The following is a 27395-nucleotide window of genomic DNA, read 5'->3' on the forward strand; positions in this document are numbered from 1 at the left end:
AGATACACATGTTAAAACCTCCCACTGATTATTTTTTTCCCCGAGAAAAAAGTTTTTTTTTCTAGAAATTCCTGTTCTACGGATAATCTGGAACTTTCTGTAATGCGAGGCAAATAATGTTGTCTCAACGAGCCTTTTAAACCTGTGTGTTATGACACACTTTAATTATACATATGTATTATGTATACATATGTATGACACATATATATGTATTATATTTCTGTAAAAGAACCAATAAAGAACCTTAATTATACACTTCTGCTCATGTTAAAAAATTCTTATAGCTGTTTCTCTGAGAGGGTCTTCAACCTTCCTTCTTTGAAGAAAGGACTTAAAATTTGGCAGGATGCTTTTCACTGTCATTATGCAGTCTCACCCTGTTTGGACAAGCTATAAACTTCTAACAAAAATCAAGAGTTTGCACGTGCTGGATGAAAGCTTGTTAGAGGGTATCAAGCAACATTCTTTATGGACTCTGTTTTCACATTTTGTCTTCCAGAACTGAACAGAGCTTTTCCTTGCAACAGCTCCTCATGGCTGCCAGAAACAATTATGGCACTGGGCACTGGAACAGAAAAGAGGCAAACAGTCTTCCTGTGTTCTCAATGTTCCTCTTGTTATACACACAGCTCAGAGAAAGAATCACTCGAGTTGGAAGGCGCCGTGCTCATAAAAAAAGTGAGTGAAAAGTGGATGGGAAGGCTTGACAGGAGAAAAAGGACTATCAGAAAAGATTGCTGGCTGTGTGAGCTATGCTAATGGAAAAGAGCAGAAGGGGCAAACTGGTGGGAAAAGTGTGCAAAAAATTAATTAGTACACCTAATTACAACTTAGTACTACTAAGTACAACTACTTCCCACAAGAACCTGGAATAGGACACACAGTTCTCAATTTTCAACATTCCTCTGCTGTAGGTATACGGTTGGGAAAGTCACTGCTAAATTGCATGCATCTTCTCCATGCTGTGGCCAACCCACAAAAGAAATGACAGTGTATGGCTGTTGCCAAATACTTCATTTGGAGACATGCAAGAGTCTGTGCTACAGGTCTGTAAAATCTCTATTTAATATCAATGCAGTAGTCTGTGTAGCTCCACCCAATGACAATTCTGTCTTTCAGGAAGGTCTTACTTTATTTACTGTATCCCACCTTGTAAGACAGGATGGTACATTAAAATCTGTATACAATATGATACATGCTGCAAAGTCTTATTTAAAATTTAGAACATATCAGCATTAAGTTTACCTGTGCAATCTTTAATTGCTTCCTGCATGCATAATGATTATATTTCATATTTTTTACATTAAAATATTCTGTCCTGGATCCCTGTTTCATTCAACAGTCAGGAAGTACAGTGTTTAGGGAATGATTAAGGATTAGGCTTTGAATAAGGATGCTGTCATTAGACTTCTGCCTCATTTGCTCTGGAAGGTGGATTGTGTCCTGGAAGGACCAAGCAAAATCAAAGATTGGTGTTCTCTTCTGGATGTGAATTTAAAAGCCTGAGTTGAGCTGAGCAGAACATCCAGAGGGAAGGATCAGCACTACAGCCACTGAGGGAGTAGACTGTGTCAAGAGAAAGGTGAGGGAAGAGAAAGCGAGGTTTCACTAATGCAGTGGAAGGCTGCTTTATTGGAACTGTGCTTTGCCTCTGAAGTCTGCCAGAAGACCTGAATTCTTACTACAGCAGCATAAGTCAAGAAGAGCTCTCTTTTTCACGCTTCAAGCTCTGTAAGCAGATCCAAACCATATGAGCTATCATGCCTAAAGTCTTCTACGTTCTGAGGATTAGATACTTTTGACAAAACAGGATTTGCTCCTTCAGGGTTTCAAGTACACAGATATTTCTGTGGGGGCATAAAAAGCAGCTCATTTTATAAAATAAATTATTTCTTGCTTGCAGGGAATTAATTTAATATAGCAATAATTGCATAGAAAATCCCACATGGAAATTAGTTACTCAAAGCAGGGTTTGGCTAGAGGTCACAAACAAAGCAAAAGGGGAAAACATTGATTATGCAACCACGAAGCTATGCTGTGTTGTCAACTCAATTGAGGTATATTTAACTGGAGCAACACAGTACCATATACGGATAGACAGGCTTGCTCTGAATGACAGCCGCTGCTCCCTCTGGGCCAAAACACCCTACTGCTCAATAGGGCTATGAAGATAAAAGATTCCTGAATTAATTAAAACAAACTTATTGTCCAGAATTTAATGATATCCCTGTAAATAACAGGTGCATGCTAGGAACTAGGATGTAGGGCTACAGGAACCCAAAAGGACTAAAACACCCCCAGCTCCCATGCCTATTGCTGGGACTATCAGTTCAGAAGTAGCCAAGAGAATAGTGTCCTCAAATACTACTGCTTTTCTGCACATTTAGTTGGGAAGCAGATGAACCCTTAACTCTTTGCCTTCCACTATAATCCGCTGCACCAAACATAAAACTGCAACGTGTTTTACTTACATCTTAAATAACTTTGGAGATAGAGTATGGATTACAATTCTGTCTCTTTTGGAGAGCTGTAATTACATACCATTTCCTCACAGGAGTTACACTTGAAAAGCACAACCAGCAACTGATTTAGCAACCCATGTTACTTGGACAGGAGTAAATTCTGCTTATTGCAGAGAGTCCTGAAGTCACAGATTGTTAAACTTATGAAGGTCTGTCTTCACGTCTGAGGATCAGATTCTTAAGGTCCAGTCTGCGTAAAAGTTGCTTACATGGCTCTTGGCTCAACTGAGGGACCACAAACGTTGTGTACTATGGAGCCACTCAACATAATCTGAAGAGAGTATTTCCCTCAGTGCAGCTGCAAAATACCATAAATAGGCATTCCCTCTGCTTCCTTACAAAGAACAAATTTTCATACTTGGCTTAGTAAAACATCTGTTTCACTTGGGGGACAGAATCCCCTTAATTTCTCTCCTACAACTATGACTGTGTAATAGAAGCAACATTAAAAAAAAAAAAGCAAATCTAAAGGATGAGTCTACATTTTGCTCATCTCCTCTGTCTTCATTTATATCTGTAAAAGAGATTACAACACCATGCGGGAGTAATTTTCACTCCCTACATACTGTCCAAGAAAAGTTAATGCACAGCAAGGAAGGGGACAGAAAAGCATGGAAATCCAAGGGCAGTTGTAACCATTCTCTGTCCTACTTGCCCCAATCACTTTATGGATTGGAAGCTATGGAAGTTTTTTTTCTTTTCTGTCGAGTGCTATTGACTTGAACAGATTAACTTGTCATCAAAATTGTTGAGGTATATACATTACAGTAATAATGGACATACATGCATGGTCCAATCAGAAACTGAGACAATTTATGCCTACTGCAACAGACGAGACTGGAGATTGAGTGCCCATAACCATTCAAAGTACAGTACCGCCTGTTCTTTTTCCCTTATTGTCTCTAAATTGCTATAAAACTTAATCATTCACATGTTAAAATAACACTACTGTAAAGAACCTGTAATATGCAATCTTCTCCCAGATAAGATGTTCCTTTGTTTTTTAATAAAGAAAACATTTTTATCTATTTTTTCTCTTGAGACAATAGTTAAAAACAATTATCATATAAAACTGTTCTTACTCTTCATTTTTTATGTGCAAAGCCCACGGACACAATAAGCATAGGCTACAGTATTTTGAGGTTTTTTCTTTGTATATGTCTTTGTCTGTAAGTTGGGTTTTCATAGAATCATAGAATGGTTTGGGCACAAAGGGACCTTTTAAAGATTACCTAGTCCCACTCCCCTGCCACAGGCAGGGACATCTTTCACTAGATCAGGTTGCTCAAAGCCCTGACCAACCTGACCCCTGACCAACCTGACCTTTAACACTTCCAGAGATGAGGCATCCACAACTTCCCTGAGTAACCTGCTCCAATGACTCACCACCCTCATTGTAAATAATTTCTTCCTTATGTCCCATCTAAATCTACCCTCTTTTAGTTTAAAACCATCAGCCCTTGTCCTGTCATTACAGGCCCTGGTAAAAAGTCTCTGCCTTTCTTATAAGCTCCCTTAAAATACTGAAAGGCTGCAGTAAGGTCTCCCTGGAGCCTTCCCTTCTTCAGACTGAACCACCCCAACTCTCTCAGCCTTTCTTCATAGGAGAGGTGCTCCAGCCCTTTGATAATTTTTGCGGCCCTCCTCTGGACCTGCTCTCACAGGTCCATGCCCTTCTTTTACTGGAGACCCCAGAACTGGATGCAGTACTCCAGGTGGGGTCTCACAGCAGTGGAGTACTACCTCCCTAGACCTACTGGCCATGCTTCTTTGTATGCAGCCCAGGATACAATCAGCTTTCTGGGCTGCAAGTGCACATTGCCAGCTCATATCTAATTTTTCATCCACCAGTATCCCCAAGTCTGCTCTCAATCAGCCCTGTTGGCCATCTCCAAACTAATTTCTGTAAAATGTTGCATGCCTTGTGGATGTTTTAATTAAGGATATGCTTCCTTCACCTGACTTTAACACAACTCATGGTACTCAGGTGTGTGATACCATTTCCTAGCATAATACTTCCAGAAAATGTGACTTTCAAGCAGAAAAATTTCTAGCTACAAACGTTATGCTATGCAGTTATTCACTGTGCTAGGAAACTGCAGAGGATTCATGGGTATTACTATCAGGTTTTCAGCAAGAAATATACTGTTATAACAAACATCCCATAATCATAATCTTTGATAGCCAGTGATGGGTGACTAGCATTTTAGAAATGCTGACAAAGCTGCTAAAATGATCTTTTATTTTAGAAACTGAGTCCTTGCACATACTGCAATTGAAAAGCTTGTGACATTTTTATATGACTGTTACTCCAGTTATGTCAGTGACTGGCCAGATTCTACCTGTGGCTGTGATTTCACGAAATCAGGGTAACAACTCTGAGAACAAATTTCTTTTAGAAAACATGAATACAAATAGCAAAATCTGGACAAAAACTTTTGTTACTATTACCAATAAAATGTAAAAATTTTCATAAACCGCTTTCCAATGGGTAACTATGACATAAATTCCTCTAGTTGAGCACTTTCTGCCATCCAAACAAGGAAGTATTTAACCAGTGTGAACCATATCCTTTCTCAAACCCATTGGCTTCCTAGCACATCATTGTCTTATCCAGAAAGTTTTGCATCCTGCTTGAAACTACTTTAATGAATAGTGTGTGTCTAGTATCCTCAGTAAGCTGGTTCTGCTGCCATTTTCACGGCTCCTGTTTTTTCCATGCAGAATAATCACTGCTTGTTCTCAGTTCTGTGCTATTTTTCTGTTTTTCAACCTGCTCCAAATACTTCATGCAGGTCTTTATTGCCTCTGATCACCATCTTTTCACACTTCATGTATGACTGCATGGTTTCCTCATCTTATTTTTGTATTTATTTCTTTCACTAGCCTCTCCTTATCCTCCAGTGACATTTCTTTCTCCATGAACATTTCTAGAGACATGCACCATACAACTGTTTAATAAGTATATTTAATTGCCTCTACTTCAGCTTTATCTATTTTTAAGTATGCTGTCACATAGTTCTACAACATTGCTGACTATAATTTTCAAGTAAAATTCAGTTTTACTAATGGATAATTAGTAATGAATAATCAATCAGGCTTTTTTTTTTTTTTTTTTTTTGCTGTTCCTGTTTGATGCTTCCATTCAATTCTTTATTCCTGAACAAAAAGTTTTCTCTGCAAGTTACCCTATGTCTTAATTCCTTCGGCTGTTGTCTTCCCTTCCTCTTTTCTGTCATCATTAGTCATCTCCCAGATGTAAGACAACATTAGGGAAGAGAATGGAAAACAAAGAGGGGTGTAGGCTAGTGCAGTAGGTGAACAGAGCAGAAAGGAAAGGGGAAAGACAGACTGAAGGATATGGGGAGAAAACTGGGGGCAGGGAACCAAAGGAAGATGAGGTAAATCAGTGTGAAAAGAAGAGCTGAGCATGAAAGGGGAAAAGAAGGAAAAGAAAGACTTGGGGGGAACACCATAGCTATAGATAGCATAAAGAGTAGACAATAAGAAAGAATAGACAAAGAGGAGACAGAAAACAAAGGAGATTAATCTAGACTGAAAAATAAAAAGCCCCAGGGAGATGATCTGTATCAGAAATAAGGGGTGTTTTTAACCAAAATTGGAGATGCACAGTATAATGGGGAACACTGCAGACCAGTGTACAGGGCCTAGGACAATAAACAGAAGAAATATTTTAAAATAAATGAGCACAGAGTGAATAGAGCAGTTGTGCTTCTGTACACTCTGAACAGGAAAGGGGTTATAAGTTATGAACATTAATCTGGTGTTTCTCTACAATTTAAAAGGTAAGCAGGATGCTAAAATGCATGAGCATAAAACTAAGTTGCTGTATTATGGTGGGTTTTTTCTACTCTATGCTCTTTGGTAACTTTATGTGCTACAGTATGTTGAATAAGGTTACTAAAACTAGCAGAGCTCTGCTGTCATCACACAATGATATATGGTAACAGTAAATGTACACTTGGGTATATTGCTCCTGATTGCTTATTTCAGTCTTTTGCCAAGCTGTACTCTGCCCCATTCCTGCTAAACATTATAAATATTTTTAATGGAAGTGGAATACACATCAAAAGATGTGATATTATTGTTTTATGAGGCACTGGTTAGACTTCATACTTAGTTGGGCACATTTTGCTATAGAAAGGCTATTACTGTACAACATAATGGAGTACATGGGATAAAATCAGCTTTTGAGATAGTTTCTTATGAGGAATTGCATGTTGGCAGATGCAGTGATTTCAAGTGAGGCAGCCCCGTGCATATGAAGGTAGAATATTCTCCAACAAATAAATGCAAAGTAGCCAAATGAAACCCTTTGAAATTATTTTGTCAATTTGACAAAATATACTTGGTTGTTATGGTGCTTTCAATGCATCACATTGGTTAATATCATTATGCTCATCTTGCGTAAGGGAAAAGGTATAGTGACTTGACAGAGGCCACTTCTGGAAGTCATATGCAAAGCCAGCAATGACACCATGAATTAATAACATCAGCTTTGTTGAAGTTGATTTTAAAGTACTAACTAGCTCCAACTGCCCCAGGGCTTAAGCACAGTTTTCGTGTCACTCTATTAATTTATCAATCTAACCAGGAAAAACAACAGTGGCCTACCTTTTTTAGGGACAAGTGCTAGCTTCCACTTGTAGCATCCTCTCTGAAGATTGTTTTGAAAGGACAACTAGCCCCTCTAGACACCTGGGTGTACTCAGGAAAAGGGATGTCCAGTGCCAATATCTTTTTCTAGGTGGACATGGCCCAACAGTTCGGCTTTAAGCATGGTTATGTATCTCAGCAATAGGTAACATTTGCTTGTGAGGGCAGTGCATGCCCTTACAGGCATTTTCTAGCTCCTCCTTGGCAAATGCAGCAGGCCAGATGGAACTGTTCCTTGGGCTGCCAGTTGGACCACCCTGGTTTGTACCAAACAGGATTTTTAAAAACCCAAGGGGATGGAAAAAGTCTGAAAATTAGCAACTAAAAATAAACAGGAAATGAAGGCAGAACTGTTTCACATGAAGTGCTATAAGTACTTGAAATAGAATTGTCCAGTTAAAATTATCAAAATGATGAATTTAAGTAAAAACACTGGGAACAGTGAAAATAATGCTAGGGCAGAAGGGAAAGAAAGAGTTATATTTAAACTAAAAAACTAAACAACCACAGCTACAACAAGGCTATCACTAGAACCACACATATCTTCAATGTGAGGTAAAGGAATGTGTCCAGAAGTATGGGAATCTGAAGGTCTGAAACATGTTAACTTTAACAAGGTTCCTGTAACCTCCTTTGGAATTCCTTTTTTGTTGCAGCAGCTATGGTCTGTAGCTTCAATATTTTTTTTCCTTTAAGTAATAGCTTTGCAATATTAAGACTCAGGCCAAGTTCATAATGGAAGTTTGTATTCTATCATTTGTACTGCATAAGCATGAGCAATTAGATAGGAGAAAGTTACTGCATAATAATAACAACAATAGTACTTTACTAGTTATCCAGGATGAGTTCTTAAGATTTAATGCAGATTTTTTTTCCAGATGGATATAAGAAGCTGTCGGTCTGTGAGGACACATTATTTTCAATATGTATTATTTAATGGAAACATAATGCCAAAGAGAAATAGCATCACCTACAACTTGATAGTATCATTTGAAGCTGGAAAAGTCAGAAGAATCTCTCAAAAAATAGAAGGCACAATGCTCTATTGCCAAGATAAAACCTAGATTATGTCTACATGACTTTTTCCTTCTGCAGGTTCTGTTACTGGAAAGAGCTATGAAACTGCTTTCTGATCATTCCATCTAACACTCACACCAAAAAAACATAATACAGAAAATAAACACACATTATTTACACAATGTATCATGCATGCTAATGTTGCGATATTGAGTACAATACTGCTATATGCAATTCCTTTCGGTATTTCAGTCATTTGAGACCTTGAGACACTAAAGGCCGTGTTTTCTAATTTTGGAGTTTTACACAAATGCAGGCACTGGAGCACTTTCATTATCTAAACAGTTCCCCCAAAAATTTAAACACAGTGAAGCACAATCAAGCCTTATCAGATAGATTATTAAGTAGGACTTGCTAGGATACTTGAACTGCTAACCAAAACAACATATGCAGCACATGTTTGTGCAGCAGACTGGGAGCCTTAAAAAGTCTTCCTGTTCCGCAAGGTGAATTCCACTGAATAACACTTGCTTCTGGGGAGGGGGGGCAGGGGAGGGAAACAACAACAACAACAACAAGAGATATTCCTTTCCTACAGGACACATGGAATGTGAAGCATCCAGGACAGCAAAATGCAGAAGTATCACTTCAGAGGTCTTTGGATTTGGTGAACTCTCCCTACAGTTAAGGCCAGCAACAGTGAGAATCTTAGGTATTTCCATAGCATCTCTAAGTCAGCACTTTTTTAGGCAGCTGTCTCTGAAGCGGCACCATAGAAATGATCTCTCAGGGAGTGTACTTGTGTACCAAAGCTTTGCAGGTGAAACAGCACTAGGTTTCTTTTTTAAGTCTCAGTGCTACAGGTATAATCTGAAAATGATACTGTATTTTTCTGGTTCACTCTGCCTTACTAGTAGTAACAATATTACTGTATTTGGAATTTAAAGTAATGAGAAGACAGTAATTCAACACAAGAGAGGCTGGTTAGCAAAGAGGACACCATGAGACCATCTAAGATGGTGGGTAGAAACTGCATCCTGCTTTAGTTGGCAGGCCACCTTCTTTTGCTACTAAAGTGCCACTATAATATTCTAAAATGATAATGCACAAGATAGAGCACAAGGCATTTTGTTGTTGTTTCGTGGATATGGTTTTTTGCCTTTCAAAGAAAATAAGACACAAGGGCCTCTGTAGAAAGACCTTGGAGCAGATTCCTACATAGTAGAAATTATCATAACTGAAATCAACAGAGATATGACAGTTTTAAAAAGCTGATGAGCCTCCTATTCTCTTTTACGAGTGGGTCTTGAATGTGGTCAGAAAAGGATCACAGAAAGTCCCATCACAGAATTTCCAAGCTGCAGACATCAAGGACAAAAATCTGCCTCTGCTACAGGTTTTAGCAAATGTTCTACTGGTTTTAATGAAGCTCAACTATTTTAACTTCTTTAATTGTTAGAGCATGGGCACTTCAAAAGCTTAGATTTTTTTCAATTTTTCTGTGACTTTTAGAAATTTTCAATCTCTTAGAGAAGTAATGGGCTATGTTTTCCTTTCCCAAACTTAAAATTTACATCAAGACTTGACAACCAATAAGTAAATGAATCAATGTATTAATTTAACATTTCCTTTTTTTTCATAACATGCAATCTTTACTCATTTACTTATTCTAAGTAGTCATAGGACCAACCCAGGAAATCACCACTCTGAATATTATCTATAGCTCAGAGTCCACACCAGAGTTCAACAAGTCTCAATTGCTACCTACAGGTATTTAATAATAGAAAAAAGCATGCATTTTCTCCATATACAACACTACTACAAAAGATGTTCCTTCTACAATCTATTCTTCTATAGTTTCTTTAAAACTTACTCTAATTATTACTCTACAGACTACTGTAATATGAATTAGATGACAAAATCAAATGTAGATTGCCATTGTGCATAGCAACATATAATACATATAAAATACACATGGAAAATTAACTTCTGAGGGGCTTAAAACAAAAGACTAGAGATATATTAAACCAATGTAAATAATAAAGGTTCTTAAAATAATTGTATTCAGATTTCTATTTCATCATGTGTCTCATTCCAGTATCATCACTGTAGTCAGTGAATGTCCAAAAGCTAGGTGATTCAGACACTGTTTTACCCACGCCATCATGTGAAAATAAAATTAATGTTGATGCACATTGTACCAGAAACTCAATATAGGTCCTGCAAATAGTGTTCTGTAGCAATACCCGTATTTTTTAGTGTCAACTAAAGTTTCTTAGTGAAAACTAATTACCATAATTCTCAGTATGAAACATCGATGGAGTTGGCGGTGGAATCATACTTGGGTTGCAGCATTCCTCACCATCTCAGCCAAAATTCACACAGCCAAGGGTGTTGGCTACCTGTAAAACAGTGATATCATCACTTCCAATTGTCTCCTTTCTAAAGCTATGTAAACAAAATCATAGTATCAACCAATATGGCTCTTTGCAAAGCTGTATTTCCATGAACAAACCAAATTCAAGAAATTGCAACTCCAGAGTATTTTACATGTTTTGAAAATGTAAAACTATTAACTATGAAGAAGAAGGAATTTTTATATTCACTTGAACCGGAATATTTGAGTATTCATGCGCTTCTGACACATATTGATCCAACAGAACCTCAGCTCTTTTCCATCAGGTCAATAATAAATATTCCACAATGTTTGTGAATATGCAGACTCATAAAGCATTAAACCTGCATGATGAAACATAAGATCTCTCCATTTTTGTTGCTTTATGATAAAACAGTCATTCAGAGCACTTAATACCAATGAAAAAATGCATGTTTATCACATATAATAACTTAATAATATAAAATGCAGTGTTACAGTTCTTTTCTAGTTTGTGGATTGCCATACAGAACGACTATACCTTACACGCCAAATGGAGCAATGAAACATTATTCTCATTTAAACACTATAGAAAGCAAGCTCTGGCACAGCCTGGTTACATAATTTACCAAGATGATCTTAGGAAGTCTGGGAATGCAAGAAAAATTTCCAATTACAAACAGTACTTAGCACTTATGAAGTGCTTTGTAATACTCCTTAAACAAGCATGTAAGTATTGTGCACATTGTACAAGTAAGGTCACTGAAATGGACATCTTCCTCTAAGAAATATTTAAAAATAAATGTTTTCTCAAATAAGAACCAGAATACATTCAATGGTTTCTGTTTCAGAGCTAACCAGAAACCATGGCTGCCTTGACTGTTCAAAAGTTAAGTGGTACATGAAGCAGTTTTATTGTCCTATCAATGCAGGACTAAAATATTCCGTATTAATGTAATACTAATAAGTAGAAAAATAAACATAAGTATGTAAGTAAACAGATACTGTTTACAAATAAAGTATCAAGGTGGTATAATGCTGAAGCTCAGGCCCAGGCTAGAAGGATGTACATAATAACGAATGGGATGATCAAAAGAGAACTGATACATTTAGGGGAACCTGTTCTAGATCAAGACACAATGGAGAGGATAAAGCATATCTGAAAGCACCTTGATTTCATTATTCACTTTTCCTTCTCTATTTTATCATGAATTGTTATCCTTCCCCCCCCCCCATTTTTCAGTGCTAGCCTCATTTTCCTTTTATTCACAATTTTTTATTTTCTCCAAATAAAAGGATCTTTACTTAGCTCCACCCATCAATGGGTGAATTGCTGCTTACTTTGAGAAAGGATGTAAAAAATCACAATTAACTCACTTAAATGTTACATCTTTTCAGAATTCCATCTCATCCTAACAGCCGTAGGTAGGTGGATCTCAAGATACAGTGTGGAACCCTATTTTAGAAATCTCTAAATTAAGGATCGGTAAGAAAGTAGAGAAGCACAGGACTGCTTCCCCATCAAGTTCCTTTTCTAGAAGTGTCCTACTAGTGTCTTATATGAATCCCTCTTTGTAGGAAACCAGAAAGTAACACATAATTACTATGTCATCTGCTTGAAATTACATTTTTAACATCATGTTAAAAATTATTATTAATTTTTTTAAAAACTCTGTCTCCTACCCAAAAATACTGGAAACTTTAGAATTATTACCTGTCCGCTCAGCTCTGTCAAAACAATTTAATTCTGCAAACTTCCAGACTAGTTCATTGCTTTCTTGGTACAACAGCACTCTCAGGGAACATACAGCTGTCACTTAGAAGTGTTTCCCAAAGTTTTGTCTGTACAGATTACCTACTCCTGAGACATACAAGTACCCTCGATGTTAAAGTTCAAACCCTTTGGAAAGCCATGCTCGGTGGAGTGATACAGAAGCCTCCCAGAAGAAATGAACATTTGGTGTGAGGTTATATAAAAAAAAACCACAGGTCCAGAGAGAACAGCCCACACAGTCCCTCTGCTCCTTCAAGCTGCCAGAGGCACAAGATTCGAATGTCTTCAGGGCCTTCCTCCACTACATATATTCAGATAAGTTTATCATAAACAGTTCCACTGAAAGTACAGTGCTAGCATCTTAGACTTTAGAAGAAAATGACTGCTGGAACAAAGTATTCCCTCATGAGCAACGAACTGACCCATGAGTTTCCAAAAAATGTTGAACTGCAGTAGAAACTCACGAGTCCCACCCATACTTGACTGATTTGCTAGCAAAATTCAACAACTAGTCCATGATATAAACACTGTCCTGCAAACAATGTATTTCCGTATTATAAATCATTGAATATCATTATTCCAGTGGATGGATCTGAAAAATTGATCCTGATTATTGTCCTTTATGGAAGTCAACACTTCATCCATTGATCACTATATCACATCTGAGCGGTGACCTATACCTACTAATCTTGTCCCAGAGATAGAAAGTAATCTGTAATTTTGTACCATCCCTGGAACACTATGATTCCTGTTTTAAATTATCATTTAGGTTCTACTCTAAAAAATCATATGGGGAGTAGGCACAGTTAAAATGCCGGAATCATGACCACTTTAAATGGTGTTTGCCAGAATCAGAACCGAACCTCTGCAGTAAGGGTTAAGTGCAGTCTGTTTACCTCATTCAAACAACATCTAGTCTGCAGTGACCATTCCTTGGGAAATTAGGGATTCCCTCACATCTGTAACAAATTACGTGGAGCAGTACAGCTCATCCTTAAAGTTCATTTGATGGTGATTGTAATACATGCCTTAAGGTAAGGACGGAGTTCTTAATCACTTGAATGTACACAGAATTTCAAACACTGTGGAAGCCAGGCTGCATATGAAAGTTCTGGGATTGAGGACATCTCACCTGGAGATCAAGGCCATTACTGTTCATATCTCACCACAGGCAGACCACATTCATACAGAGAATACTACTACCTAACAGGGAAACATACAATAGACTAGAAGTTTTCTGTTAGAGCTGTGCAGGAACAGATGGTTCCAGCATCTGTTATTGTGTCTCCTTATCCTGGGTTATTTATTTATTTATTAAAATATGGTTCGGCCTTAAGTTCAGTCAAAGTTCATCTGGCATCCGCATCAGTTTACATCTTTATCCAAGGATCTTCTTTGTTCATACATCTTACAGTCAAATGAAAGAAATGATTCACACATTGCCACCTGTGTGTGAACCTACCACCTACTTATTTCTCAACAAAGTTAATGGACTCTTCAACTCAAGGTTTAGAAGAACGCACTTGGTCCAATCTGTCTTCGAAGACCACATTCCTGGCAAAATAGTATCAGCCTGCAGAACCAGGGAGTCCCAAAACCTGACGGTTCGACAGTGCTCTGTGCGGATAAAAGTAGCTTTTTGACCACATCCTAAACTCCTAGTCTAACTGGTGTGTACATTCCATTTTATTTACAGTGAAGTTGAGCACTGCTTTTTAGTTAAAGGTTGACTATTGTAAATAATCTAAGATCCACATGCTTGAAATTTGCTGTGCATCATGGGAGCGTGAGGGAGGGTGAGCAGGCCAAACTCAGTCACTTCAATCATGGGTTCCCAAAAAACAGTCCCTGTAAGAACTAGCTGTTTACAAAATCACCTGCTGCTTCCAACTTTTTCTTTGCATGACTGGGACTCAGACTATAGCTCTAATCCTCTCCAGACGGATCTCATTCGGTCAGGATTTAGGCTACTAACACAATGCTCCCAATGCCCCTTCAGCGAAGCAAGGTAGAAAAAGTTACCAAGGGTAAAATTTGTAACTGCAGGTCAATGCAGGCTAAACAGACACTTCAAAAGGATGGTGCTATGTATGCATTACACTGGCACAGAGAAGACAGCCTAGAAGTGCACGTGAGCCTGCAAAAGCATGTGTGATGCCAGAAACGTGAGGCAGCTTTCGGCACCATTCTGAAGTCATTTAACACGGGCCAAAAGACTGATTTTGAGCATGCTGTTAGCATGTGTCTGAGAATGATCGTTAGGTACACTGGCACTTTCCTCTATATGCCAGGGCACTTGGTAGTTCTGAGAACGATGTGCCGAGGACTGTATATATTTGAGATGAACTCCCTACTTTCTGAAAGATAAATTATGCTACTGAATTAGATACAGCTTTCTGAAAGCTACATTACATGTATGAATTAGAAGCATGGTGTTCTAGGAAAATATAGGACAATGGTGGCTGACTCCATCGTTATTTTCCACCTGTGGGAGAAAAGGTTTTTTGCTGTTTGGAAAGTAGCCTCTGATAGCACAGTTAATATAACGTATATGCTCTATGTGCAGCAATGCTGTACATGGTGCCTTAGCAAATATTACATGGAAGCTACTATGAAGAATTTCCTGAAGCTCCCATATCAAATACAAATTGACTCACACTGATTTATGTAACAGAGTGAAATGCATATGCACTGCATCAACACAGAGAAAATCTGTGGAATCCTATCTGACATCCCAGTCATTGAGCAGCTCAGAGCAGAGCTTCATGACTGCTTAGTTTTAACACTGCCGAGCTACAATTTCCATCCCCGCACTTAATAGGCAACAAAGAATACTAGGCACAAATATTTAGGCCCATTATTTAGTTCTGGCATGCAGAATATCACTTATGCAGAAAGACCTTTATTCCTTTTATAACTGTTACAAGGATTTCAGAGTTTCCTTGATGGCATCTTATACAAATTGTTCCTACAGCAAGTTAAGGATACTTCAAACATAGGAGCAAGGGATAGCATACACGTGGCTGTTAAACTGCAGTAGGCAATGGGATTACTACAGTCCCTGGTAAAAAAGAAAGATTTTCCCACAGCAGCTTCCTTTGTCTCTTTGTAACACACATAAATAGAGACATGCTGTTGAGGTGAATTACAGCAGGTAGTGAAAGTATGCAGACCATAGGCAAGAGGGCCTCTTGAGTCTTCATTCCCTCACAAAATGGTTTGCTTTATCTGCCTTCTAGTTAGCCTAGCCTATGTTGCAAAATTGAACACACGTAATTGAAGGTTTATGTTAGCAGCTGATGTGATGTGCTAAAATAATCTGTAGTTCATATTCCCTGATGGGCCAATCAAGTGGAGTTAATATCAGCCCAATACTGCTTTTGTACCCAGACGGGACTCAGGTTTTTTTGAAGTCATGTTTAGAGAGTAGACACATTAGTTTACAGTCCCAAATGGTCCAGGTGGCTTCAGCTGGTTTAGAGGATTTCTAAGAGCCATGGGGAACTCTGTGGTAAAGACATACCCTAAAAACCTCTCTGTGACTGTCTGGGCACCTATTTTCCCATAAAAAATATCCTAACAAGTCCTGTTCATTCATGTTATACCAGCTTTCACACCTCGTATTTGTGGTATGCAAAGACAAGCAACATGTTATTCTCAACCCCATGAAACGATGTGGTCTATAGTATATGGTGGATAGAATCAACCAGAAATGTTCTGACCAAACTGAAAAATTCTGCTACATCACAAACAGAAATATGAGCAAAAATATAATGGTTTTATAAACTTCTGACTAACCACAAGATGCTTTAATGAAACCATTCCAGCAGTTTTCCTTCTTCATTACCAGAGGAGTTGCTCCAGCAAATGGACTTGCAGAGTTCACAGCTGTGGGGAACTCCTGCCATAAAGACTGTCCTGGAGTCAGGGTTTCCTGATATTCCAGTTCTCTGCCTTGAAGCCACAGGAACCCTCGCCCCAGTGATGCAGCAGAGAGCCAGAAAAAACTCTCAACTTTACTTCTAATGGGACTCTCAGGACAGTTGGGCTTTCACCCAAAAAAAGCCAGAAACACAGGAGCTCAGACTGCCAAGCCTTGAGATTCCTGCCCAAGTCCTCATTCCAAATTTCCAGATTCCTGGGTCTCTGTCCATTTAGCTGACAGAAAACAAGGTGATGGGACCTTTAAGTTTCAGGAGCCACGGGTGAGGCAGAACCCTCAGAGCTCAGACTCTCAAAGTAATTTAAATGAACCATCTGACTACTTTAGAAAGATTTTTATACTTTCTAAATGAAACATAAAATTCAAAATTAAAGGCTTTTTTTCAGAATCAAATCTAGAAATGGAACTCTAATTTTCAACATTTACAGTGCAGAATCCATGACTGAGTGTTTCTCACTGGTCTGTGACATAGAATGACCCCAACAAGAACACAGAATCATAGAATATCTTAAGTTGGAGGTGATCCATGAGGATTATCAAGTCCAACTCCCTGCTCGTCGCAAGACTACCTAAAACTAAGAAATAAATCAGAATCATTGGGTTCACGGCACATCCTACCGTTTAGGGAAAGTGCTTGAAATAACCAGTATCATGTTACAATGGACTCGCGAAAAGTGTAATGGCAATGAGATATGGAGAGATTTCACCCTCACTTCATCTGACAATGAAGTGGTTCTGAAGAAAAAGCTTTTTTTCTCTTAAAAAAATAAATGGCAAGACAAAAGCGTGTTTGAGAAGTTCCACTCAAATGCCAGCTAAAAAAAAAGCACAGCCACTCTCCAAGAGCCAAAGTCCACCTGTTTCACCTAGTGAAGTGTCCCTGATGCAGAGGGGTGATCTTCCTGTACTCGTATCTTAAATACCATAACTTCTCAGATGCAGACCAAGGTGAGCATTGATTTGCCTCCTGGCCTGCTCCAACACTGCAACATTCCTCCTCATGGCTTGCCACACATTTGACACCAGTGTGGAAGGATGGAATTTAGCCTTGATATCACTACTGGGAAGACATATCTCATACTGCATGGGCTTAGCTGTAAAAGTGAGGTGACTGCATGTGAAATTCTTCTGTGAATCACAGGAATATGTAAAGGTGTGCCGTCCAGACAACATCCGTTGGGAGTTTAGGAATAAGTCGATGCTACTGCTTGCTTCCATCAAACCTGATGCCATGAGATCACTTTGCTTAGCTTCTGCTCCTACCTGCAAACTCATACGATAACTGTATTTCCCAAAACTGACACTAGCTGCTACACATAACTACACATTTCCTCTTCTTCTGTTCAAACTGCTGAGGAATTCACTAACTTTAAACCTTAAAGCAGGTTTCTTGGTGCAATTAAATTCCCTTGCAAAATACAGACAACTGAGAACAAACATAAAATAATCTGAGAAATAATAAGTTCAAGTGCATGCCACAGTCAGCCTTACACTCTTTAAAGGGTATTCTGACACATTTAATTCACACAATAAAGGTACCATGACGTATCATGATATAGATAACAATATAGATAATGAAAGTAACGGCGTAAATAAGCAGTCTGCTTATCTCCTAGCCAAATCTAGAAGAAAAATCAAGTTACAGTCAAACACTGCAGGAGCAATAGCTTCCTTTTTTAAAAACCTTTTCACATATAACTGCATTGTAACCCAAAGATTCTCATCTACATCCTACATACTCTGAACAAATTACAGAATTTATTCAGCTCACTTAGAGCATTACTGTGTTTAATCATTTCTAGTAATGAGCTTCATATGACAGAATCCAGGTTGCCTTAAAAAACTGATGTGTTTATTAACCATATTTCCTATGTATATATTTTTACTTCTTAAGTATTCCCTTATCTCTGTTTAACAGAGGCTGGAAGTCACCTGAAGTTGACACTCTGAACTGGTATATACTTATACTGACCTTAATTTTGCATTATTAAAAAGGTTTCTAAATAAAATTCTATATCAACCAGCTTGAAAAAAATACTTTGTTAAAGAAGCCGCCATGTACTTTTAAAGTGTGGAAAGGAACATAAGATTAAACCAGGTCTTCTTGCACAAAACCCCAAGAATCAGCAGTTTCTATTCAGAGGATTTAAAGAACATTCAACTTTCTTCAAGTCTTGCTTATACATCTTTATATCACTCTATCACTACAGAGCTTGAAGTTTCGAGCACTTTATATTATACAAGGTCAACAGTACATTCCAGAGAATTTCTGGGAAATGTCTCCATCGTAGATCTGTGTAAAAATTCTATGTAGAAACTGACCTTCACAAACTGTCAGCTCTTTCTTAGTTTGGCAACTTGATCTAAATCCCATTTCGGGAAATCATTCTCTATTTAATTAATACACCTCAAACTTGCCTCCTCTGAGAACTGGTACAGGTATACATAGAAACGGATATTTATGCAGGCAGCACTTGAAGGAGGAAAAAAGGTTATTTACTAATAGCTGTATTACTTTGATCATATAGATTTATATTCCTCACTTCCTCTCTCCTTCAGCGAGACAGGAACTGCAAGGACCAGGCCACAACTGCTGAAAAGAAATTTTCACTGAACATTTGTTTTTTCAAGAGGGTATCTGCCCCACAGTCACTTCTTTCCACTGAGTTCCAGTTTCCCACTCCAGTAAGGGAGACGCAGGGCAGTAGTACAGAATCTGCTTCAAAAGTACAAGCACCTGCCTACACAGGGAAAAAGACATACAGACCTCCAGCTGCGTCCTTTTGCCACCACAATTCTGCCACTGTAACCCACTCTAAGGAGTCTGCTTGGGAATAAAAGTGACTTTATTCTGATACCGTTAGTCCGCTTTATACCAGGATCGCTTTTATTTCAGCATAATCTACATAATAATCCAGAATAATAAAAATGGCATAGCTGTTGTAGCATAACTACATTGCTACAGTTCTCCCAGTTAAGTTGCTCATGGAACAAAGTTCACTTAGTGCAAAGCAGTACTTTTCTAAAATTACAAAGCAAGAATGCTGTATCACCAGTGCTGTTGACATCCTAAGCGTGCCATCCTTATTTCACTCATCAACACGAGTGCTGGGGCCCATGCCGTACCAGAGGCCTCCCTCATTCACGTTGATGTAACTCAAGCCTTAGTTAAGAACATTTTCAGGCAAATGAGTCAGTGGTTAAGACAAGTGGTGGTCATGAGTTTAGGAACCACTAGCCTTCAAGAAATGCACTTAAAGGGAGAGGAAGCAGTCTTTATGTCTACTCCGTGATTTATCTCATTTGTCCATGCCAAATTCCTATTTATTTCAGTGCAGACTGTTTAAGGATAAGAGGTCAAATGTAAATCTGAAAAGACTCATTTTCTTTGGTTAAAAATAAACGTGAGGAGAACTGTAACAGGCCCTAGTTGCTTTAGAAACAACGCTACTGCACATCAGGAATTCCATGCAATACTACCTCTCCTTTCTCCCTTCTAAGGGGGCTCTTTGGGTGCAAGCAGCAAGTCCCTGATAAATAGACCCTGGGGCTCTATTCGTCTAGCTGTCCATTACCCCCAAGTCAGTAGCTGTAGCTACAGCTGCACAACTGCCTCTGAGGACTTCTACTTCTTCCTCTCTCCCACGGGAAGCAGCTCACACCTCCTCACTATGCTCTAGCTCTCTCTTCCCACCTGTGGGGCTCTGTACCACCTCCCTCCCAGGGACCTCGACCTCTACCCTGGGCTGGCATTCTCTGGGCTCGCATCTTTCTCCTTCCCAAATTCACTTCATCCCTGTTCACACTGGTTGCCCTTTCCCCTTCTGGCTGGCTCCTGGTCTCCCAGGCGCTCTCTTGCCACCAAGTGCCGGACACTCGGTTTGTCCTACTCTTCCCACATACAGGCCTCTTGTTCACAGCACACCAGGATGACGCTCACTCCTCTACACGCCGCTACCCCCTACCATTAGCAATGGCCGCCACGTCAACTGTTTCAATTACCAACTGGTCGTACTCTGAACTCGGTTAGCACGGTCAGAACGAAGGCGCGAACGTCATTGCGCCAACGGACACCAAGGAGCCAGTCCGCTGCTCCTACGGTGGAAGTACCGATGCTGGAGCTCCGCTAAAAAGCCACCGGGAGCGGACGGCACCTCCCACCGCTCTCCCTGCGGCCGTCGACGCCTGCCCCGGTGGGCCCCGCGCCTCTGGAACCTTCCCAGGCACCCGGGGATGAGTCGGGGCAGCAGCGGGCAGGCACGGCCGGGCAAACCCAGGGCGGCACCTCTGCCCCGCTGGCCAAACGGTGGCTGCGCCACGCCGAGGGGGCTGCTCGGCCGGGCCCCCGGGCCGGGCACCTCAGCCCTCAGGGGAGCGGGACCCACCTACAGCGCTCGCCTTCCGCCGGGCACCGACGCGGCTCCACCGGTTCCCGCCGGGACAGGGCCGGCCGGGAGAAGGGAAGGCGCCCACCTTTACGCCGGGGGGTGAGGGGGAAGACTGAGGCGGCGAGGGGCGCGGCGGGCCCCGGGCCGCCGCGGGCAGACCGCTACAGGGCGGGGCGCCGCCGCGTGCCCCGTGCCTCGCCCCTGCGGCTCGCGCCGGGCGCGGCCCCGCGCCGCTCCCGCCGGCCGCTCGCGCGCGGGCCGGGGGGCGAGGCCGGGCGCGGCGCCGCCGCTTCCCGCCGGGCCCCCGCGGCGGCGCGGGCGGCGCGCGCGGCCGGTGCCGCCGGGTGACGTGCAGGGCGCGCGGTGGCAGCACCTCCCCGCGTGCGGCTTAAAAAGAAGAAGAAAAGAGGGAGCGAAACATGAGAGCCCTAGTGAGCCGCAGCCGCCGTCGGCAGCAGCGGAGGGGGCATCGCCCGGCCCGGCCGCCGCCGCCGTCCCACCTCGGGGACACCCTTCCTATGGGACGACAAGTGAAGGGCTGCCGCCGCCCGCTGCCCGGCCCGCCCCGAGCCTCGGCGCCTCGGCGCGGCAGCGGCAGCTGCTAAACCTGTGCCACTTGCACAACTTCGCCGGCTCCGAGCATCCTCCCGCCGAGCCCGGGGCTAGGGGGCTCGTTCCCCCGCTCCTGCCTTTTCGCGTCCGCCTTTTCGGAAGCGGGGCTGACCGAAGCGCTTTTCCTCCGTAGGCTTTTTAATTGCTACTGTTAGTATTCTCCTCCAGACTTTCCCCTTCAGGGGGAGGGAGGTGGTTTCCTGATCTGAAGTGCAAAGAAAAGTCAGTGGGATTCCCCTCCTTCTCCCCCCACCCCCCCTTTTCTGGGTGCATTCACACGCTCCCTCAGGCATGATGCTCAAGATGCTGCCGTTTAAGCTGCTGCTGGTGGCTGTGGTTCTGTGCTTCTTCGAGGGGGATGCCAAGTTTGGGGAGAGCGGCGCCCGGAGGAGAAGGTGCCTCAACGGGACCCCGCCGAGGCGGCTGAAGAAGCGCGACCGGCGGGTGCTGTCCCCGGAGGCCCCGGGCGGCGGGGAGGCGATGTGCCGCGGCCTCTACCCCCGCCTGTCCTGCTGCTCCCGCACTGACGCGCAGGGGCTGCTGCACGCCGAGGCGAAGGTAGGCACCACCTTAGGCTGCTTCGGGGCTTGGGGGGAGGTTTTGGGCTTTTTTTTTTTTTTTTTTTTTTTTTTCTTTGCGTGGAGCCCGCGCACCAGACGCTAACCTGCTGCGTTCCCGTGCGGGGGGATGCAGCGGCGGGGGGCGACCGTTTCTGCCTGGGAGGTGAGGGCGAAGCAGAAACATGACACTGGTGCTGATTTATTTCCTCGGGAGACGCGGGGAGCCTGGCTGCAGATCCGCTGCCCTGGAGAGGACGGGCGCTCCGCGGGGAGAGCGCTTGGCTAAGCCGACGGGTGTGCGTGGAAGTGGAAGTTACTTTTAGTCCGCAGCGCCAGAGTTTTTGGCGGTGGCTGCGGCCCCGGCCCCCGGTCCCGGGGCGCCGCGGTGGGCCGGTGCAGCGGGGCCGGGCCGCCCGCAGGTACCGCTGCCCGGGCGCGGCTCCGGGGGAAAGGTGGAGGCGCGGGACGGGCTTTGGCTGCCGTCCGGGCACCGGCACCGCCGGGGCTCTGCGTTCCCTTGGCGGCGGTTTCCGGTTTATTTTTCTGGGGTGAAAAATCTGGTCCGATTTGCTCCACATGTTTAGTCGGGAAGGTTTTTGGGTAGTAGATGGTGCCGGTGTATCGAACCTTTATGATCTCCAGCCTCCTCCCGGGGCCCACGTATTACTGACGATTACGTGCATCAGAGCCCCGAAGTTTACCGTTGTAGGACCCCGCTCGTGACTGGTCTCTCACACAAGGTGCCGTGAGCTGAGTCTTCCTTTTCACATTACCTGCCAGCCTCTCTGCCCAGTTTGAAGCAGCGGTCATGTGAAGGGAAGCACCTCCTCTGCTCACCGATGCCTTAAAATTGCCAGTTCTCTGCGTCCTTTAGCAAGTTACATTCTGTTTCTCAGCCTGTTGCTTAGATTTCCGAAGGCGTTGGTACCTAACCCTGCAGGAGCGTGTTTGATAAGCTCTGCTGTGATGACCAGCGTTGCATCCAGGGGTACGCGCAGGGAGGGAAGCTGCTGAATAATGTCATTAAGAATCACTGCACGTGAAATAAACAATCAGGTGTCTTTTTATTTTTTCTTTCTTTTTTTTTTTTTTTTCCATCCTGGTTTAGGTTTAATTAAGAATTCCTCAGTTACAACTCTGTAGTTGTCAAGGTCTGAGAGACTCTTGGAAAACTTGTGTTTCAGTCCTGCTGGCCCAAGCATAATAAAAAAAAAATACCCAGCCTGAATCGAATTTTTATGCTCAGTTCACGGTAGATTTCACTCCATTCTCATGTAAACAGCTTCTACGAATCAACATATGTGTCTGGGTGGTATCTCTCACTTTGTTTTGTAACAAAAAGCCATATTGCATCATTTAATTTGCTCAAGTCATGCAAATAGGAAAAAATCAATAGGACAAAAAGGGGTCGACTTATCCTCCTCCCCACTAAACTGCTGCCCACACACAGAGTCCTGTTGCTTATGGCAAAAGAATAACAACAACACCATTGTGTTTGTTAGTTGGTTCACTAATGGGTGAAACTGGAGAACATCATTCTCCTTCAGTCCCCAGCTCTGTCCAAATGTTCATGCCTTTTGAGGGAGCATTTGTCCTACCCCCTCTATTCCCAGATGAGTGAGAACTGTCTTACTGCAGGTTTTCAGCTGCAGATCTCTCTTTATTCATACCATATGCAGCAGCACTTTGAGATTCAAGGCAGATATATTTCTTCATGTTGTCTAGAGACAGTGTCATTAAGCTTCTGTGTGATAATTGAATTAAACTATAAACTAACCACACACAGATAACCTGAAAGATCTAGCTTGGAAAAAGAGAAAAAAAAAAAAAAAAAAGACACCTTCCCCCCCACCCCCCAAAAAAAAAAAAAAAAAGGACTGGAAAATATGTCCTTAATTCACCCTGTTTACAATATGTCAGTGGCATATATGCTACCAAGATTATTCAATGCTTGGAGACTCTTGTAGTAATTGGCAGAATGCAGTAAATTGGAAGTTGAATTTTGGTTAGTTTTCAATCTCCAGGCAGTTGAAGGGTTTATTCTCTTTTTACTATTCCTTGAAAATATCTTTTAATTCCCTTTGGGTTTGGGTTTTTTTTTTTACTAATGGTACTAAAAACCTGATATAAATGTGAGGAATTGACCATCTATGCCATAGTAGCTATTTCTGATCTGTTGAACCTGGTTTTTTAAATATAAATTACACTTTTTAAGGAACGTTATTTTACAGCGTTTTAAAATCAGCCTGTTTTTCACCAAAGATTAATGTTTCTGAAACTCACAAATCTTCTTTATCGTATCAATATATGTTTAGAAAAAATGTCAAAGTATATGTCATTTATACTTGACAGAATGAGGTGGTCATTCCATAAAAGACATGGCAAACTAGTATGGAATACATTTGAATGGAACTTTTCTAAAAGTACACTTTTAAAGCTGTGTTCTACTACAGTTCCAAACCCAGCTTTTTTAAACTCCATCATATATCTACGTGATGGAGTGGCTATGACATTAACAGAAATCTGAACACTAGTTTCTTAAAAAAAAAAAAAAAATAATTGAGCATGCTCAGTAGACATTTTCATAAGAGCTTCTTGGTTAAGATGCCAGGTCTTTGAGATTTTTCGACCAAATTATTGATCTGTGTTTATAATACCATTGCCTGCAGTTTTGGGAACAAAAATGGAGCTACCATAATGAGCAGATACAACATTGCACTGGCTCGAGTAAGATTTTTGCATCCTGTTGTTGACATTTAACTCTTTGTCTTCTAGTTTTCTGCACTATCCCCTTTTTTATGAAGGGCTACTACATTCCAGTCAAACATTGTAATATCAGTTTTTCTAAAAGTTTGCTTACAGCCCGACAGGCAAAGAAGTCCTCTCTACCTTGGATGGTTTCACAGCCAAGGCTGTCAAGGAATGGTTGAAAAGTAATTGTTTTCAAGTGTGCCCTTTTACAATCATTTGTTTGCTCTGGCTCTTTCACGAACAAAGGCTATTGTTGAGCACATCCAACTAAACAAATAACTCATCTTGGGGTCCCTTTAACAGCTGCCTTAGTACAATGATCTATTTACATATTACCCTAAAATTGAAACCGAACTCTTTAATGACATAATCCAGCACTATAATACAGAAGAAGCATATGTTCAACCCAACAGCTGAACAATCTCGTAAGCATATGATTTTTAGACATAAATGATTGTATATCAAATACAGCTTAATGAAATGACTTATTTCACTGGGGTTTTTTTTCCTGTTAACATAAAAATTATACTGCCTTTCTCAAAGTAGATATGACAGAGTACACAAAACAGATGACAATATTCAACGTAAAGAATTTCTGTCTATTGTGTTGTCCTCTGTTTCTTCTTCTTTGCACTATTTTTGTTGATAAACCAATTTAGTATGCTATGCTTTCCTGCGCATTCCAGGATTTATCTTACCTTTAGTCTACCCATTTTACTTTCATGTGGCTAGAGATTAAAGGATGATCTTACAGATGTTGTAAATTAGTCAGCAGTAGGCATAATCATTATTAGGCATGTTGCAATAAATGTTTGGAAGTTTTACATATTTTCCAGAGCACAGTTAGTTTAAACCACTGCAGTTTGATGGTTTTACATACGACTTTAAAAATTAAAGCAGGAAATTAGTTTACATTTCTTCAAAAGACCAAAGCCATTGTCAACTTTAAGGTCATTTTCAAAGTAGAAATACAACAGAAAAAGCTTCATTCAAATAAGTATTTCAACTTTCGCTTAAAACTAGTTTCATATACTCCAGGATAAATACATTATTGATTTACTGAAATTCAGAATAGAATGGTTGTCCTATCTCCCAGCCAGGACAGAGTTATACATTAGACCTCACACAGAGCAAATATTACCACCCTATTTTGCTTGAGCATTCTAAAAGTTAAATAACATTGTACTTGATTTTCAGATAATTGATTGACTCTCATTCCTTAATCTTCCGATTAGCTATTATATGACCAAGATTCATTCCAGAAATGACATGAGGGGGTGAATTCCTGTGGTTAATTCCTGGATAGCAGCTGCTCAGGGGGATTAGGATCCTTTTGTCTTAACTTTGAGGACAGAAATGTTGGCAAGCATTACTTCTCCTGTATCACCAGGCAACGTCAATTACGTTTTCCACAAGAAACAGTAAATTAGCTTTGCTATCCTGTATTTTTTTTTTCCCTGTTCACAATGCAATGGAGTCTTCCAGTAGAAGTACGGTTTTCTATCTGCATCACTGTGGAGTTAATTCAATAAACGCACTGAATATTTACCTAGTAATACCTCATGTTTACTTGTACTTCTAAACACACCATCATACTGCTACCACAAGAAAGCCTACTGCCTGAGATCAACTCCCTGATGAAAACATCTGAGACTTTTGCAAAGCAGGTGATACTACTGAATGTAGGCAAGTACTGTGAAAAGTCTGTAGTCATGGTGCACTTTCCCTTGGTGGAAACACCAAAATAGGTCATTTCATCCTTACTTTAGGAGAACTCCCAGCTTCTCAGTGACATAATGTTCTTAAAAAGTAGCACGTATAGATAGTGCTTTCGATCATCCCCTATTGGCTTCAGACTTTATTCTGTTTGGCAGACAGTGACTTAATTGAATTATACAGGCCACTTCCCAGCAGAACCACGGCAGCGCAAGGTACCAAGATCAGGATGCCATCATCCCTTAAGAAAGTCCAGCTAATGCAGAAGATTGCCTCAGTGTGGATTACTGCAAGCATATAAAGTCTGTTTGCTACTACCTGGATTGCAATCCTAGGCAGTATTAAGTCAAGTTCAAAGTTTTAGTTATTACGTATTTTGGTTATAGTTTATTGTAGTTATCATTATATTTTTAGTTCTTGTCCTCAAGGCATTTTCCCCAAGATCTACCATATCTAGAACAACATCTGAAACCCAAGAAAGCAGACCAAGGTTAACAGTTCTGCTGCTATGGCCCAAATGAGCACTCTAGCAAAAAGAATCTAAACTTTTTCAGGAGAGAAGGGGCTGGGGCTGTGGAAAGAATTCCCCAAAGGATTCGGGGCCAATGCAAATCTTTTGCCATACATGCACCATGCAATTAATTGATTACTGTCTTCAAGATTTAAAAAACAAACAAACAAACAAACCCCTAAAAACCCAAAAGCCTTTCCAAGAGAATATGTGAGACAATTATATTCCCAAGAAGGGTCTGAAGAGAGATAATAAGCCATACAGGGCAGATGTTAGTCACATTACTTAACTGCAGGTGCTATGAAGCCAAGGATAGTTTGAGAACAGAGAGTCTAAAAAACAGAACATTTAATGCATTTAACGATCCTGGCAAATCTAGAGGAATTCTTTTTGAAGCCAATGGCAGCTCTTCCAGAATAAGGGTAGAAGCCAAATCATGTTCTTATAATGAGTGGTCCAAGTTACACCACTAAACTTTAGTACACTTTTCAGATGGTCTTTTGACAATATATGTATGGTAAGACTAATTTTTCCTGGAAGGAGTTTGTCT

General features: G+C 41.0%; 1 protein-coding gene and 1 long non-coding RNA gene across 3 annotated transcripts in view; one reads left to right on the forward strand and one right to left on the reverse strand.

Annotated features, from left to right (window-relative positions):
- The window catches only part of LOC142601672 (uncharacterized), a 264842-nt gene that overhangs the window by 150783 nt on the left and 86664 nt on the right, over positions 1-27395 (reverse strand). The window contains exon 3 of the long non-coding RNA XR_012835217.1: positions 10510-10618. This is a non-coding gene — a long non-coding RNA (uncharacterized LOC142601672). The remainder of the gene's footprint in view (positions 1-10509; positions 10619-27395) is intronic.
- Positions 21016-27395, forward strand: part of HHIP (hedgehog interacting protein) — a 78155-nt gene continuing 71775 nt past the window's right edge. For both annotated transcript variants that reach the window (XM_075751218.1, XM_075751217.1), the window contains exon 1: positions 21016-21865. In XM_075751218.1, the coding sequence (XP_075607333.1) occupies positions 21599-21865 (267 nt within the window). In that variant the 5' untranslated portion in view covers positions 21016-21598. The remainder of the gene's footprint in view (positions 21866-27395) is intronic.

This window comes from Balearica regulorum, chromosome 4, assembly GCF_011004875.1.
Source record: "Balearica regulorum gibbericeps isolate bBalReg1 chromosome 4, bBalReg1.pri, whole genome shotgun sequence".
NCBI classification, from domain to species: Eukaryota; Metazoa; Chordata; class Aves; order Gruiformes; family Gruidae; genus Balearica; species Balearica regulorum.